Raw genomic sequence first — 17660 nt, 5'->3', positions numbered from 1 at the left:
CCAGCTCTCTGGTCTGTAGCCATTTACAAAAGGCCCACATGCCCTAGACTGACCACCGTGGAGGTGCCAGAGCCGCCCATGTGCTCAGCTCAGCGTCACCAGCCAGACAGGACGTGCCGCTGGGCAGGGCCTGTGAGTACTCACAGGAAGAACAGACAGCGGGCAGCAAGGATGATGGGCCAGGAAGCCCCTGCAGGGGGTCCTCACGGCAGGGAGGGTGTCCACACGCCCTGGCCCCCACGGTGGCCCCGCTGCTGCCCCGCTGGCCTCCAGCTTATAGGCTAGCATCAGGCGAGGCCACCTGCACAAGCCTGCTCCCCGGCTCTATGCTGACGAGCGAGATCACGGGGTGTGAGACAGCTAGGCGTAAACATGGTCACCTTCAGTGACCCGGGGGACACATGCGGGCTTCCAGCTATGCCCGAGACAGACGCTGGGCAGGGTCTGCACCCTGACGCCAGCTTCCCCAGAGCAGCACGGACCCAAACACGGTGAGGCCAGACCCCAGACGCCCAGCTGACCGAGGGCAATGGGAGCCAGTAACATCCAAGAAAAACAGTGGCTGCAGTTTGATGACCACACTCCCCAGATTTCCAGGCCCCTCAGAGACCCTGATCCACCTGGGAATCCTGATGGGTCAGCAGGCCCGGGAAAGTGACCTCAAAGGCCGAGCTGCAAGGACCCAGCCTGGAGGGACAACCTGTCCCCCATAAAGGGGAGGCCTTCCTGCCCCCCTGGGGCCACCCTGGCCCTGAAGGCCAAGGAGGGCACAGTGAGGAGGGCTGTGGGGCTGGGGTATTTCCAGGAGAAGAGTTTACACCCACACACATCTCAGCACCAACGTCCTGCCTGCACGTGACATCGGGGCTCCCCTCCATGTAGCTGTGAACCACATGTTTCGGGCCCCCTTCGTGGAGGCAGCTGGGAGCCCCCAGGACCGCCCCCTCCTGGTTCAGCCAGCACAGCAGCCAATGGTCATCTGACTGTGACCTCCAGCAGTCCCAAGGTAAGGGCGAGTGAGCGCATGTGCAGGGCAGTTGCGACACAGGAAGGGCTCCCCCTCCCTCCCCAGAGGGACAGTGTGATGACCACCTGCCCTCCCAGCCCTCGGCCACACAGCAGGCAGCCCTGCTCTCCCGAGGTCCCGTACCTCTGCCTCGAGGGCGCCTTGCTGGCCCTCTTCTCCTCCTCCTCCAGGCGCCGGCGGGCCTCCTCCAGCTGCGTCAGAGGGTTGGGGGCCGGGTTGGGCGGCATCGTGGGGTCCTGGATGAAGAGATGCGAGGGCTGCACGGAGGTCCGGAGCTGGGCGCTGACCCAGGGGTGCACGGCCCCGGGGCGCTCGATGGACAAGGGCCGGGAGCTCTCGTGGGCCTGCTGCTTTTTTGCCCCGGACGACCTGTGGGGCCAGAGAACAAGGTGAGCAGTGCCCACACCCCCCACGGCCCCCTGCACCTCGAACGTACAGTCCTTCCTGGAAACTTGTGTATTGAAATATAAATCACATCCTATGTGAATACTTTTTTTTTCTGCTTCCCCATGAAAACTTCTTTTAAAGAAAAGTTTTCAGTGTTATTGAAAAGTATTTTGATATTAAAATAAGCGCTCTTTGTGAAAAACCTGAAACAGTCAGGAAATTCAAAGAAAAAAGTAAATGTAATTCAGCAACAGCCACTCGGTATATTCAGTGTATTTCCTTCTCCATTAAAAACACTTGACACAGGGACTTCCCTGGTGGCACAGTGGTTAGGAATCTGCCTGCCAATGCAGGGTACATGGGTTCGAGCCCTGGTCCAGGAAGATCCCACATGCCGTGGAGCAACTAAGCCCACACGCCACAACTACTGAAGCCCCCGTGTCCTAGAGCCCATGCTCCACAACAAGAGAAGCCTATGGCAACGAGAAGCCTGCGCACCGCAACGAAGAGTAGCCACTGCTCGCTGCAACTAGAGAAAGCCTCTGCGCAGCAACGAAGAACCAACGCAGCCCAATATAAATAAGTTAAAAAGAAAAACAAAAATACTTGATGTAATTAGCATAATTCTGAACATGTGATCTTTCCTGATTTCCCCCTCCACATGACATCACGCTCCCCATCATCAGACACCGAGAATGTGCTTTACATCTGTGTGACCTGCCGTCACTCAATCACTGAATGGAATTCGAGTGAAAACATCTGCCTCTCTCAGCTAGGCTGGAGGCCTCAGAAAGGGGGGCTGAGCCCCAGGAGCAAAAAGGAGGGAATCCCAAGAAGGGGGCCCTGGGGACAGGGGGTTGACCCAGTGCCCTTGTGATGCCAGAACTGCCCAGGGAATGTACCCCAGGGGGAGGTGGACTCCTCCTAAAAAGTCCCACAAGGCCGGCCACAGGGAGACTTCACCCCGTCCCCCTACCCCTCACTCCCTGGCCCCACCTTCCCCCCATTCTCCCCTCTACGGGCCTCACCTCCCCTGGGCCCACAGATCCCAAGAAGTGCCTGGTGGAGACGCTGCAGCACCAGCATTTGATAGAACCTGCAGCCCAGCCAGAGGGCAGGAGCCTTCCAAACCCAGGAGGCTGTTTCTAGACTCTCACTCTTTACCCACAGAAGCCCTCCAACCCTCCATTTGGGGTTGGGGGAGCAGCCAAGGACAGAGCCAGTCCTTGTGAAAATCGCAAAAGAGAGAAATCCAGAGAAGCCAAAAATCCACCCCCACCAGAGCAAGAGAGGGGCTCCCAGAGAGGCCCCCCCACCAGGTCAGGCTCTGTGACTGCAAAGGGTCTGCACACCGGCAGGGGGCTTGTTCCAAGGTTACGTGGACCTTGGAACGTGTTGCCACGGGAACAAGGGACCCCGTGTTGCCAATGACCTGCCTCACCTGCCTCACACACACCACTCGGCCCTTCCCAGGAAGGCCCAGGAACGGCGAGGGCCAGAGAAGTCCGCCCATGGGCCGACCCCACCAGCCCCAGGCCCCCCGCCCAGCCCTGTCCCCACCATGAAGGGGACAGGGGTGACACTGAGACCGACACAGAGCTCAGAGGGACGCAGACCAGATGAGAACTGCCCGCGGCAGCCGGAGGACAAGCAGGTCAGGCCCATAAGGTTCCTTGTGCAGGCCCTGCCTTAGCTCCTTCTCACAGGAGGGCAGCCATATGGCAGGAGGCCCCTCCCTGGTGGGGTGGGGGGGGGCTGCAGCAACTTCAGACTGACCCCACCAGTGGGTACTCCTGCCCAGGACATTGAAGCTCATTGACGACCCCCACCCCATCACAGGGTACCCACAGGGAGGCGTTGACCTCATGCTCCCATGGACTGGACCTAATTCCAAGGAATTCCTGCTTCCGTGGCATGTGGCTTGCACTAAGGCCAGCTGCTCAGGATGCTGGCAGAGGGGCGCTAGAGGCTGGCAGGGTGGCTCTGGACGCCTGCACCCACAACTGCACAGGGCCCAGGCCCACACACAGCTTCTCACCCATGGCCAGCCTTCCGGTGCCTGCTGATCTCCTTCTCGCCCTCGATGATCCACTGCATGATTTTCTGGTTCTTCTCTGCGTCCTCAGAGGGGCCTGGCGCCTCCACGCTGGTGCTCTTCCCCGACTCAGCCTTCTTGGAGTTTCTTTTGGAGGTCATGCTTGCCTTCCCGCTGCAAGAGCAAGACCCGGGTCACCTGCTACTTCAGCTGGCCCGATGCTGGACAGCTGGCCCAGACCCTCATGGCTATGGGAGGGTGGCCTGGAAGGGCCCCTCCCTGAACGTGGGGCCTCTGCCCTGGCTCTGCAGGCATGAGTGGGGTTGTTTTGGCGCACTCTATGGTGGGAAGGAAAGGAAGGAAGGCGTCTGGGCAGCACGGGCCGGGAGAGTTGGAGCCAAGGGGGCGGCATCCAGGGCCTGGCCACCCTTCTTCACCCAGACACTGCCCTCCAAAACAGGTGCATCTGACCTGACCATGCTTCAAGGCTGGAGCTCCAGTGGCCAGTGCACCCAGGTGCCTGCTGTCTCTGTGGCTGACCCTGATTTAATGATTTTTAAAGGGGAATCCTGGCTTGAAGGCTGAACAGAGGCCACAGTAGATACGGCCTCTCGCCTTGACCCCTTTTTCCTGGAGACACACACAGCCTCACTGACACAGATGCAGAAGGAGGGAACCGCCGCAAACACTCACCTGTAGGCCAGGCTGTCACTGGTGGTGGGGGCGGCACCCATGCTCTCCACGTGGCTTCGGGGCTTGGCCGCGTGGCCGTGCAGCTCTGGGCCCCACGCGAAGCTGCTCTGGACCCGGCGGGAGGCCTCGGCCTCGGCAGGCTCCTTGGGCCTAGCTGAGCCATGGTGGCCGTGGTGGTGGCCGTGTCTGTGGAGGTGCAGGCCAGCTGTGTCCAGCTTCGCCCCCGACTTGGGCACGTGCTTTCCATGCCCGGGAACTGTGCCTCCTAGCGCTCCCATCTTGGGCATGTGCGCACTGTCCGGGGAGCGGTGGCCGGGCCCTGGTGACTGGCAGCCCGGTGTCCTCATGACTCGCTGCACATGCTCGTCCAGGATGCTCTCCGGGTTCTCCTCATGTGCATCCCGCAGCCCCACACAGCTCACATCCGCGTAGCGGGGTGGGAAGTGGTGCCAGGCCGGGGCTGAAGGCAGCTTATGACTGGCCCCTGGGGGGCCAGAGGACACATCACCATCCTCACCTTCTTCCTCCTGTGGGGACAAGACCATATGTTACCTCTCAGCACTGGCCACACTGCGGAAACCCCATGCTTGGGGAGACAAATCGCAAGCAAGCAAAGGCCAGGAGCCCTGAGCCTGGGATGAGGCCGGGCAGGTGAGGTGCTGGTGGGGCCGCCCGACCCAGAGCTGCCCCCAGAGCCCCCCCTGTCCCTGCTGAGTCCCGAGCAAGCACAGCTGGGCTCTGGGCAGTCTGCACGGCAAGAGGGTGCAGACGGATGGAGGCTGGGCTCACCACCTGAGTGTGGCGGGTACGCGGTGAGGAGGGGCACAACGCCAGTGCCACGGAGACCACCGGGAATCCTGGCACTGGTTCCACTTTCTTTTATGCTTATCAATAAAAATTTTGTTTTTTTTTTCAGTTGAGTTTTCCTATTCCTCAATCTTACTGCCATATTTTCCATCATATTTTCAAAGGGAATGGTGCCCTTGTACAGAAGAGCTCTTGGTTTTTGCTTACCTTGCTACTGGTGTCTTAATAAATTCTGACATTAAACTAACAGAATTTCCTTTGACTCTCTGAGAATTACCATAACCACATCCATAAACATAAATATTCGATCACTTTAATTCCAAAAGATACTGGTCACATTTATTTTCTTGTCTTATTGACGTGTCCAAACCAGAATGCTGAGTATGTCTGGTCATAACTGAGAAAACGGGCGACTAAGCCACCCTGCACTTTAACACAAAAAACCTCCAGGAGTTCACCACAAGACTCACCACTGCAAAAGTACCTAAATGTCATTCAGACATGCCGTCAGCTGTGGGCACTGCAACTCAGGATGGAAAATGGCACTGAAGAGGAGAGACAGGGAGAGAGGGATGGATGGAGGGGGAACACACACTCTGTGGGCACAGATGGGAGCTGCCCTGGCAGAGCCTCAGACCGCTGGGCTCCTGCACCCCATCCTGTGTCCCCATCCCGACCCCTGTGCTTTGCAGGGATGAGGGGCTGGGAGACTCCTCTCCAAGTCTTCCCCAGGGCACTGCACTGTTGACACTATTCACCTAGGGCAGCAGAGAGCAAGAGGGAACCTCCAAATTCCTACGGATCTGACATCTAGTTTTTCTTAATAGCTCTGCATGTGCAGAAATTCAATTTTAGAGCTCTATAATATTGATATTATACATTTACATAACCACTCAGCTGCTAGTATTCGTTTTCTTTTTTTTTTTTTTTTTTTTCGGTACGCGGGCCTCTCACTGTTGTGGCCTCTCCCGCTGTGGAGCACAGGCTCCGGACGCGCAGGCTCAGCGGCCATGGCTCACAGGCCCAGCCGCTCCGCGGCACGTGGGATCCCCCCGGACCGGGGCACGAACCCGTGAGCCATGGCCGCTGAGCCTGCGCGTCCGGAGCCTGTGCTCCGCAGCGGGAGAGGCCACAACAGTGAGAGGCCCGCGTACCGCAAAAAAAAAAAAAAAAAAAAAAAAAAATCTGTAGTGGGACTTCCCTGGAGGTCCAGTGGTTAGAACTTGGCGCTTTCACTGCAGGATCCTGGGTTCGAACCCTGGTTGGGGAACTAAGATCCCACAATCTGTGCAGCACAGCCAAAAATAAAAATACTGTAGTTATTCCTCTTAAATAAGGACTCTCTCACTTATAGCTTGATTCATATAGCTTACAAAGTCACACGGAGTAAGAGACTCAAGACCGCACTGCCAGCTGCTGGGCAGGGTGCCACACCCCTGGGGACTGAGGGATGCCTGTGGGAGCAGACCAATCGGAGCAGCCGTGTGCCTGAGAACATGATCCTGAGGCCGGGCACCAATGGCCAACGGTCACTACAAGTGGCAGCCTGCCTGAGCTTGAGGCCCCGTGCCTGCCGACCAGTTCCTGAACTGGCACTAGACATTCGTTTGGACACTTTCTGTTAAGTCAGAGAACACCGTTCGGTCCAGCCCCTCCCCTGTAAGCTCATGGGCTCCAGGCACAGCCACCAAGCGCCTGTCACGGACGCCACAAAGAGAAAGAGTCTCAGAGTCAGACGTCAGAAAAGCACACTCAATACCTAGAGCTGCAGCTGCCTGTAGGATGTCTCGCCCAGAACGCTGACCTCCCAGGACCACAAGCACACGTAGCCCCTGAGCCAAGACTGAACACTTAACAGAACGATTACGAAAGCTCAAGTCCGCAATGAAAAGGTGGTGGATTCTCGCTTTCTTAAACCTCTTTCATGGAATGTTACACACGTTATGTCCTAAGCACGTTGGTTTTAAGAGCTGTTAACAGCGACGTGCTCGGGGCTGCCTCACAGAGAGGTAGTGCTGTGGAAATGCTGCTGGCCGAGGAAGACACGGCCTCGTCACACGCGTGACCTGGGGCCAAGCTCCTGCTGAAGCACCTGCACTCCACGGGAACTCTGATCTGTGTTTTTTGTGGTTGTTTTTTAACATCTTTATTGGAGTATAACTGCTTTACAATGGTGTGTTAGTTTCTGATTTATAACAAAGTGAATCAGTTATACATATACATATGTTCCCGTATCTCTTCCCTCTTGTGTCTCCCTCCCTCCCACCCTCCCTATCCCACCCCTCTAGGTGGTCACAAAGCACCGAGCTGATCTCCCTGTGCTATGCAGCTGCTTCCCACTAGCTATCTATTTTATGTTTGGTAGTGTATACATGTCCATGCCATTCTCTCACTTTGTCACAGCTTACCCTTCCCCTTCCCCGTGTTCGTTTTTTCAGAGCGGGGTCGCAGGAGGCGGAAACCATGCCCCTAACTGTCCCTTCAGCTCCTCCACAGGCCTCACGGCCTGAATGAGAGCAGCTCAGGCAGCGCAACCCCCGACCCCAGCCCTGCCGGCCACTCCCTCCCAAGCAGTGAGACCAAGTCACGGGAGCCGGCAGGGTGGGTGCCTGTCGGGTGACCTCGGGGGCTGCGCGAGGACATCTGGTCAGCTCAGGGGAAGCCCTCAGGCCACACCTTCTCTGCTGTGAGGGCCGTGCCGTTGCCATGCGGGCGGAAGAGGAGAGCGAGGGCCAAGCAGGCTCCCTGAGGCTCCTAGCAGCACAGCCCTGCCCACCAGCGTCTCACTCTCAGGGCTGCCTTCTGGTGCTGTGAGGGGTCCCAGGTTCTGACACGCTACGGGAAACCTGCCTGCTGTCTCCCTACAGGGGAAGATGGGGGAGCCAGGCCCCCTGTTTCAGGGCTGGGCATCACTGGGAGCTCTGGAGCCGGGTGCAGGCGGCAGGAGAGGGGACCTCCAGGTGTGACCACGTGCCAGGCCCCATGTCCACCCTGATGGCAGTGCCTCCAGACTGTCGTACACACGGCCCACCCGGGGAACGCGGAACTGAAACAGCAGGGCCCTCCCAAGGGTTCTGATGGGGTCCAGCGAGGGCTCAGGTCCTGTATATTAAATAGGAAGATCGGGTGGAGAAACAACTCCTTCAGGAAATGTCACATTTTTGAGTTTCAGGTATTGGGCAAAATATCGAGAAGAGAACAGATTTCTGCTCTAAGAGAAAAAGCAAAGGCCCGTGGGACACAGAACTGAGGCCCACAGAGTCCAGGGGGGACTGGGCACAGGGAGGGCGTGTGAGGGGCACGCCTGTCACCAGCACCTCTGCACGGAGGCCCTGAATGTGTGGAAACGAATCTAGTAGAATGACACGCCCAGGGCAACAAAAGCAAGGTATCTCTGGCAGTTATGGGCAGAAAGGTATTAACGCAAATAAATTACAAATATTATGAAACTTCTGAGCCTCCAAAGTTCCATCAAACAAGGCTGCAGGTCAGAAAACAAGACAAAACAGAGCTTGTGTCCAGACCTAAAAGCCACTCTGCACTCGGAAGTGACAAGTGGGAGCCTCCTGCCCCTCCTGCCCATGTGAGGGCATCTCAGCTCCGCGTGGCAGGGAGGGCACTGAGCAGGATGCAGGCCAGGCCTGGGTCCGCGAGCAGGTGTCATGGGAGAGCTGCCCATAAGCCCCCAAGTCGGGGTGGAGCATGATCCAGTGGGGCGGGGAGGTGCTAGGGGGCCCTGGTGGGAGCAGCTCAGGGCCTGAAGGCCCCCTAAACTCTACCGAGTGTGGTCACACACCTCAGTGACCCGGCGTGGCGCCCCACCATGGGACCCACTCACCATCCGGACACGCTTCAGCCGCTCCTCCAGCTTCTCCTCGGCCTCCCGCGTCCGCTGCACAGCCTCCAGGCGGTGGATGAGCTCTGCGGCAAACTTCTGGGGCTCCACACGGACTTCCTTTGGCATTCGGTACGTGCGCTGCAAGGAGACGCTGCTGGTGAGCCGTACGTGCAGTGTGGAGCTGCTCCGCGCCCGGGTGGCCTGCCACGCCACAGGTGAGGAGAGAACATGGGGCCTGCATTTTATCCAACCCAGAGCTGACCCAGCAGTGAGAACGAGCAGACACCACCACTTCCCATCTCACATGACCCTGGATGGAGACACTGAGCAGGCCGGGAGCTGCGTCCCCAGGACAAAGGCCACCCCGGCGCCCTCAGCCCAGGGGCGCCTACCCAGAGAGCTTCTGGCCCGTCCCAGAGAAGCGCTTCTCGTGACTGCCCAGGCTGGGACCCAGGGCAGCTGGGGCCGTGGCAGAGGCGTGGCAGGAGAGCTGCAGCTGCGAAGACCACTGAGGACAGGACGAGCCCACGGGCCAGAAGGGCTGGCCGCTCCCTGCAGCGCCCGCCCTGCACACAAGGGGGCAGCAGTGCCTGGCACTCAGGTGTGTGTGGACCAGGCTCTGGGCTCTGATGTTGGGATGAGGGACACAAAATACTGGGTACAGGAAAGAGTCAAGGGAGAGGTGGGATGACAGACGGCTCTTCCTTTCAGAGAACATAATTCCGCGATGCAGTTTACAACAATACACTGGATAGCTTTTTCTTTTGTGGGGGTGGGGAGTAGCTAGCTTTAATGTGAAATAATTTCAAATCCAAAACAATTGCAAGAAGAGTACGAAGAACTCCTGTGCACCCTCACCTGGACCCCAGCCCACTGCCACCTGCCACACTTGCTGTAACTTTCTCCCCTAGACACAGACAGGCACACACTTTCCTGAGCCAGCAGAGAACACGCTGCACATGTGACGCCCGCTAACTCCCATACGCTTTAGAATGTATTTAACAAAAACCAAGGACAATCTTGTACCTAGCTACAGGACAATTATAAAAAAAAAAAAATCCTGATACAATATTCTTATCTAATCACAGATCTTATTCCAATTTCACCAGTTGTCCCAATAAACGTCCTCTATAGCAAAACATGTTTTAAAAATCTAAGCCACTGAGGTCTAAGTGAGGGAGGGATGGGAGTGGCAGGAGTGCTGCATGAGGAGGCTGGTGAGGGAGAGGGGAGACCCAAGGGAGGGAGGGCCTGGAAGGGCCTGGGGACAGGGTGGCGCACAGGGGCCCTCTCTGACCTCTGGGTGGATAGTGGCTATGTAGAACCCTGGCCTCCAGACAGAAGCAGGCGAGGCGGGAAGCCGCGGGACAGGGGTGGGAGCCTGGGTGGAGCTGGTGCCCACACAGCCCTCCCACCAGGGGGCTCGGGACATGGTCTGGATCTGCACACCCATTCCTCATCTACAAGACAGGAGTGAGACCAGTTCCTGGTTCCTCAGAAACATGTAAAATTCGGGAAGAATGTGACATCAAGGGCTCAGAAACAAGCCACTGAGGCTGACGCTGACCACGACAGGCTCGAAGAGGCCTGGACACAGGCCAATGCTTCAGAGGCGGAGAAGCTGGTGCCAAGGGCCAGGCAGTGCCCAACACCAGTCAGAGGTTTGTCCTGGAGCCAAGGAGCCCATGCCCAAGAAGGGCAGTCAGGGTGCCCAGCACTTCTAGAAGGTCCTGAGAGAAGGTGGGCGTGGATGATGAGCCCCAGACAACTGGGTGGTGGGACGGCCAAAAGGCCGGGCCCTGGAAGGAGTCCTCAAGAGCGGGCGTTGGGACAGACCATGGGGACCTGAGGGCAGCCCGGCCCCACCAAGTTGGCTGGTCAGAGGTCAGAGGTAGGAGAGCCGGGGCAGGGAGCACTGAGCCAAGAGTGCTGTGACACTAGCACGACATCCAGATGGTGAGAGCACACGGTTCTGACCACACAAGAGCAGAAGGAAAAAGTTCTTGATGAGATCCAGCGACTCCATTCTGGAAAACAGCCTCCAAGCTGTGCAGCTGTGACTCCAAAAATAGGAAAGCTGTCAGAAGTTACAATGATTATCAGATTCATGGAAGAACGGTAACCTCTCCAGCTTTGAAGAAATTTAAAAAAAACCACAAAGGAAAATATTTCAAGTAAATAAAAATGTGAAACTTCTGAGGAATCTAAAAGGCCAACAAAGAAAGAAGAGGCTCCTCTCTCAGCCTTAAGGATCTCAGGACCAGACACTTCACATGTGGAGGGCCACAGGCTCCCCCACACGCTGGCACCTCTCTCCCACGACAGTCACCCACATGCGTCCCCTCCACTGGCCTCCCCAAACCCCCGTGCATCTTGCAGCGAGGAGCACTGAACACAGTAGACCCCCCGAGAAATGGCAACTCCCAAAAAAGACATACAACGGCAACAGGAGTCCCAGCTCCCTGGACCCACCTCCGCCCAGCACCCAGCGTCTGGTCCGACAATCAAACAATGTGCACGGGCTCCCGGGGTACCAGCCACAGAAGACATATCGCTGGCGAACAGAGGCGCGAAGCAGCATTCTCTTCCCGTTGGCGGGGAAGGTGTCCACGTGAGTCGTGGCGGATGAGGCTGAAGTCTCTTCACCTTGAACCTCAAACCACATCACTGAACAAAACTCGGCTGCACCTTCTGCCCTGAGCACATGGCCAGGCTGAGCACAGCTGCTGACCAGCCCCCGACCAGCCCTTGCCCTGGCAGGGACTGCGCTCCCCGCGTGCAGACAGCCGCACCCCAGGGAGGACTCCCCCGACTGCAGGCCACTCACAGTGTTTCTCCTCTCACCCCATTTACCCGGCACGGCCGTTCTCTTGAATCTGGGCTCAAGGTGCAGGGCCTGGAAACACAGACCCTCAGGATGCAGGACTGCCCGCCAAGGGCCTTCCGGGACCCAAGGGCACCGCTGTTCTGATTCTGGAAGCTGCTCGGGCGGCACGTGGGCTCTGGGCCACCCTGTCCTCTCCGCCCCTCTCAGTGCTGCACGCAGACAATCCGCCCCCGTGCTACTCCGGCTCTTTTGTAGGTTTTGTCTAACACTTTGCTTAATTTTTCAAAGTAAAAAAATTTTATTTTGGAAAAAATCTCAAACTTGCAGACAAGTTGCAAGAACATGAAGAACGTTTTTTCTGGATCTGACAGCAGACGGCGTGCTTCCTACATGCAGGGACTCTCCCACACGAGCACCTCCAGCCCCGACCCGCCTCCCTGGGCTCACCCTGGAGGGTGCGGTGGCCTCAGCTGGGTCCACATGGGATTTTCATGACCCCGTGACCTATGAGAGTTAAAGGGCAGTTCTTGTGCAGGACGGCCCTCGGCTCAGGCTATGTCCTCGCAGGAGTAGCTCTGGCGTCCTGTCGCGGACGTAGGAGCCCAGGCAGGTCCTTTCACAAAGCAGCTTTCTCCCCCGGGAGTATGTGGTCTGTGAGGGGACACTGGGGACGATGCTGACACCCTGCTCATCAACGGGCTCGACCCCCCCCCGTCACGTCAGCATCCACGCACGGACCCCACTCCACGGCACTGACTGTGACCCTTTCCGTGTCCCCTCACACCCCTATTTTCCAGGACACAAGATGCTGGGCACCTCTTCTGTGCCCCTGCCCAGCCTGGTCCACAGAGCAGAGAGGACACGTGTGGCCATGGCCTCGGCTCAGGCCCAGGCTGCTCCAGACATGAGCCAGCTCAGCGCTCCCCAGGAGGCTGCCCACAGGCAGGCACACGCATGCGCACATGCGTACATGTACACACACACGTGCACACACAGCCCTCATAGCGTCTTCCACTTGTCCCTAAGCAGACACCATCGGTGCCTGGTTCAGGCGCATCTGTGCCAAGGGGTAGCTGGGAGGTGACAAAATGCCCTCTTCTCAACCATATCACTTTTCTTATTTGGAAATTAAAGCATCTACAGAAAAGTGAAAAGACTCTAACCAAGGAATCCTGATGCAGGGCAGGTGTGTGCAACAATTCTGAGATGCATCTGCTCTCCCTGCACAGAAACCGCCAGGAAGACACGAGTCACTGTGGATGCACCAACGCGACAAGACCACATCTTCCCTGCAAGGTCTTTCCCGCTCCAAGTCAACGCGTCCAAACGAGAACAGCTAATCCCTCCCGTCATCAGCAAAGGAACTCTCTGCCCAGCCCCACCCTGCACTGGGCTCTCTGAGGGTCCCCAGTGCCCACGATCAGTGCCCACTATCACCTTGTTATTTTTATCCAAGAGGTGAAGTTGAGGCAGCTTTGAAGTCAGGATGCCCCACAGTTCAGCCACAGGCGGCCGATGCCTTGTTTCATCCCGAACAAAGCAGTGCTCATGGGTGCTCAGGACGGGGGCACTGCCACGCTGTCCCACAGAGCCGCCGGCCGCCAGTCTGGCCAGGCCTGGGCATCGAGCCAGCGACAGGCTCCGAGCGGTTCTCCCACCTCCAGGAGAAGCACCTCACTTAACACGATGGGAAAGGCTGTGAGGAGGGCAGTCCCTGCTCATCTGTACCGACTGTGCAGGCACTACCCCCTCCAGCCACAGGGCGAGAATGCGTGTGACCGTGTGCCGTGCCTGGACCTGAGCTGAGCTCCTCGGAAGCCAGGCCAGTGCCACAGCAGCCTGGTCAGAGTGGAGAGAACGGGTGGGCACGGGTCCAGGAGGGCAGGTGAGCCCCAAACTCGGAGACGGGGAGGGCGAGGGCTGTGCAGACCAACTTACAGGAATGTGAGGTAGAGGCACGCGCCCGTTGACCTGGACGCTCTCCTGCATCTCCCGGCGGTGCTGCTTGCGGATCCTGTAAGGTGGGACTCCATCCCTGTCCAGGAGAAAGAGACAGTCCAGAGTAAGCACAAATAGAATGGCTCAACCAAGTTCAGCTGAGCTGGCTTTATCTAGAGCAGGGCCAACACAGCCTATTTTTCTGAGGTGTGATGGGCTAAGAATGACTTTTACATTTTTAAAGCAGAGGAGGAACATGGGACAGAGACTATTCGTGATCCTTTATGGAAAATGTGTGCTGACCCCTGCTTTACTGCCCAGGCAGGATATGGTGTGCCTACCTGGAAGGGGTGCTCTAAATGGACTGGAAACATTGGAGGGCTGCAAAATGGGTGGCCAAGACAATCTAGATACCGTTGAAAGAGATTTCCAAGGTTCCTATATTCTGCTTTCTTCCAAGGTAAATTGGTAATGCAGTGTAATCTCTCTGTCAAATGCTCAAATTAGCTTCCTTGACGTAAGTTTTAGTTATAAACCCTTTTGAAGATTATGATAAAAATAAAAATTAAATTACATACTGTTGGGACTTCCCTGGTAGTGCAGTGGATAAGACTCCACACTCCCAATGCAGGGGGTCTGGGTTTGATCCCTGGTCAGGGAACTAGATCCCACATGCATGCTGCAACTAACAGTTCACATGCCACAACTAAGGAGACCGTGTGCCGCAACTAAGGAGTCCTGGAGCTGCAATTAAGGAGCCCACCTGTTGCAACTAACACCTGGAGCAACCCAATAAATAAATAAAATTTTTTTTAAATTACATACTGTCTTTAAAATAATGAAGCACTTATTCAAGAGAAGTAGCAGATCCAACACATGGCTCACTGCACACGTACTGTCCCTTAAGAACTTGGCAGCTCTCTCCTGCCATTTGAAAGCTACTCTGGGGAGCACAGTGGCCAACAGGAGCCTTCTCTGGTCCCCGCTTCTGTCTCTGAAGGACTCTGCGGCATGCTGCCACCTCCGACAGCTTGAAGAGATGGCCCTCCCAATCGTCTGCTACTGAAAGACTCTAGCCTCCCAGTTGTCCGGCAGGTGCAGTGAACGTCTGTGCCAGTGATCCTAACCCCTTGCATCCTGCTCAAGCACTGCCCACAGGGCAAGTGCTGCCAGAGCAGTGCTGTTTTCACTGGACACCAGGATGTGAACACGCAGCCATGACAATTCTGATCTCACTGCATCGACTGCTAGAGCGCCTAGCAAAGGCACCAAGCACACAGCACTCGGCGTGTCCTGGTCCCATCCCGGGCAGACACACATCCACAGCTCTGTGGCTTTGTGGGCGGGCAGGGCTGCACCCCAGGCTGGGTGGAAAGGGTGCACTTAGGTTCAGAGCAGGGCAGAGAGAGGCTGTGGTGTACCCAGGTGTCCCTGGCTGTCAGGGTCCCAGGCAGTGCCACAGTGCAGATGGCTCAGCAGTCCAGCAGGGCCAGGCTGCTCCAGGGGACAGGCATCAGCGAAGAGCGTCAAGTACATCTGAACGCCCTCACATATCCCAGGGCTTGTTCAGGTGTCCCAAGCCACCAACTTGTCTGTTTCTCATGTACTCTGACAGGGCACCTAAAATCCATACGCTTCTGAGGATCAGGCACCATCCTCAGAATCTATGCCCGAAGTCAATGGACTAGGAAGCACTTCACCAGGTGGAGGCGACCCTGAGTTGCCATCAGAAATAATTTAGATGAAACACACGATCCTCTTTTTTGCCTCATATACATTCAAATATCTGCCACAATTTTACATCCCTAATTCTCGACTATGCTACACTTCTGAGTCTCAGTGTAAACCAAGATGAAGAGAACATCAGGGAAAAAAATATTAAAAAATGTTTAGATCTTCCCTTTAGCAAACACATGTCCTTTTCTTGGAGAGAATTAAGAGACTAATTGTCATTGCAGTAACTGAGTTTTGGGGAAGAGGAAAACAGATCTCGTGCTGTCAGCTGCTCCCGGGGGTCTGAAGGGCTGCAGTTCGTTGGAACCCTTTTATGTGATACTTCATATTCACGGAAGGTAGTGTTTGAAACCCCAGTAATTTCAACTAAGTTGTTAAAAACATGTCAACATTTCATATTAAAGATTCAAGACAAAGGAGAAGGTAATGATGAATGAGAAATGCCCCACAGAGGCTCAATCTGACGGGATGACGCCTCCACCATGTGGTCACCAAAGGGGAAGAGAAAGGGCACCAGGTGCACACAGCACGGGGCTACAGGAACCTGCTCAGGGACCCGTCCCATCAGCGGCCTGACCCCCCATCCCATCCAGCAGCCTGCCCCATCCCGTCCAGCGGGATGCAGCGTGGAAAGCAGCGCAAAGACACAGGCAGTGCAAAGCGTATACCGAGAAGACGGCCCACAGAGCAAGACCTCAACGTGGAAAGGCCTGCTCACCTACAAAGACGAGCTCGGCAGCCTTTTCCTCTTTATTTAGACCTATCTGACCTCTAGACCCTAGCCAGGGCGGGAGCAGAGTCCCCATGACCCGCTGAGAGCAGCCAGGGCCACAACCCCACATGCTCTCGTGGGGACAGGACACCTGCAGATGCGGCCACGGGCCCACACCTGCTGGCTTCACAGCCAAAGGATGCCTCCTGCCCTGGGCCTGGGCCCGGCCAGAACCTTCCCCTCGGTGGTGGCCAGATGGCAAACGGCGTACGACCGAAAGCTGGGCGAGCCTGACACTCATGGGTGGTGGATTCAGGGCCCCAAGTGACCCAAGCAGGCAGATAGGCAACACCCTGATGTGACATGGGCATGGTCTGACACAATCAAACTTCTGACGCACGCCTGGGTCCCCAAAGTCACCTGCTGAACCAAAGAGAAAGGTATCAGAAACAAGCACTTCCCCCCAAGGGAGGGTTTTCCCTGGAGAGGACGATGAAGGAAGCTGTCACCATCAAGTGACAGAGGCTCAATGTGGCTCCTGTGGCCCCTGGTGGCCACCCCTGAGCTGTCGGGCAGAACAGAACCACACTGAGGGGACGACAAGCACGGCTGAGCAGGTGAGACAGCTTCCAGATTAAAGGAGCGTGAGCGCAGAGCAGGATGGACCGGAGACGCCCTCGGGGACGGCCCGCCTTGGCTGCGCCTCCGACGTGAACACCAGAGAGACCCAGAACCTGGGGCGCCAGCCCAGGCAGCTCTGAGGCTTTCCCTCTTCCAAAGGTTCCAGCAGCCTTGGCCTGGAGGGAAGCAACTACAACAAACCTTGGCTCCAGTTTGCTTGCGGATTTCTAGCGACACTCCCTGCAATGTGGATGCACTGACACCCCACTGGGGAGGGCCCCAAAACAGCTTCTGGGGAGACGGCCCTGGCTGCCCCTTAGGGGCTGCTCTCCCACGCAGGGGCACTTACACGCTGCTGTCGGTGAGGGACAGGCTGTCAGCATCGCTGGACAGGCTCTGCTGCTCACTGTCGTTGGCGCTGGTGGCTGGGGCGAGGGCATAGCCAGAGTTGACGTAGTAGGGGTTGACAGGCTCCCGCCAGGATCCATACCTGCCAACAAAGAGGCACGTTAGCAGCTGCCGGACAACGTCCTCATGCATTTATCCACATTTTCATAATCATCTGATATCCCAATATGTCAACTGCAGATGCAAACAATTCAGAAGACGGAGCAGAAAGGGCTGGCGTCTCCACCCTGCCTCCCACCCCGCTGTCCTTCCCAGGGAGATGGGCATCTCCCACATCTTCCCTCCACATGAGGCAGACGTGTAAGTGAACACACGGAGCGTTATTTGGGTTGGCATTTTTATGCACGTAACTGGAAACGGGGCACGGCTGCTCTGCTCTCCCTGCTCCTACAGAGCGCTGCCCGCAGACTCGCTAATCAGGCGCAAAGCCACCCGACCCTGTGGGCACAGCCGTAGCACCGGTGCCACGGCCCCCTCAAGAGGATCACGGAGTGGGCCAGGACTCCCATGCACTGAGAACTGCCACAGGACGGATGAGGGGGATGGTGGGTGAAGGGACCTGTGGGTTTAACAGTGGCTGTCTCGATGCCCCACCGGCCACTTCTTCCCAGGAGCAGTCCAGCACTCCCTGGG

At 56.9% G+C, this 17660-nt stretch overlaps 1 protein-coding gene across 2 annotated transcripts in view; it reads right to left on the bottom strand.

Moving 5' to 3' along the window:
- Nucleotides 1–17660, bottom strand: part of AXIN1 (axin 1) — a 50635-nt gene that overhangs the window by 3897 nt on the left and 29078 nt on the right. The window contains exons 2-7 of one of the 2 annotated variants that reach the window (XM_089896450.1): nucleotides 16969–17109; nucleotides 13553–13649; nucleotides 8788–8988; nucleotides 4143–4669; nucleotides 3453–3623; nucleotides 1151–1396 (exon numbers count right to left, since the gene is read on the bottom strand). In XM_089896450.1, coding sequence (XP_089752576.1) covers nucleotides 1151–1396; nucleotides 3453–3623; nucleotides 4143–4669; nucleotides 8788–8988; nucleotides 13553–13649; nucleotides 16969–17109 — 1383 coding nt within the window. The remainder of the gene's footprint in view (nucleotides 1–1150; nucleotides 1397–3452; nucleotides 3624–4142; nucleotides 4670–8787; nucleotides 8989–13552; nucleotides 13650–16968; nucleotides 17110–17660) is intronic. The other variant, XM_022594313.3, reaches the window with a different exon arrangement.

Source organism: Delphinapterus leucas, chromosome 15 (assembly GCF_059928025.1).
Source record: "Delphinapterus leucas isolate spDelLeu-1000000601 "Yukka" chromosome 15, BTC_Dleu_Yukka2, whole genome shotgun sequence".
NCBI classification, from domain to species: Eukaryota; Metazoa; Chordata; class Mammalia; order Artiodactyla; family Monodontidae; genus Delphinapterus; species Delphinapterus leucas.
Note: the sequence above shows the minus strand (reverse complement) of the source record. Positions and strands in the feature narration are given on the sequence as shown.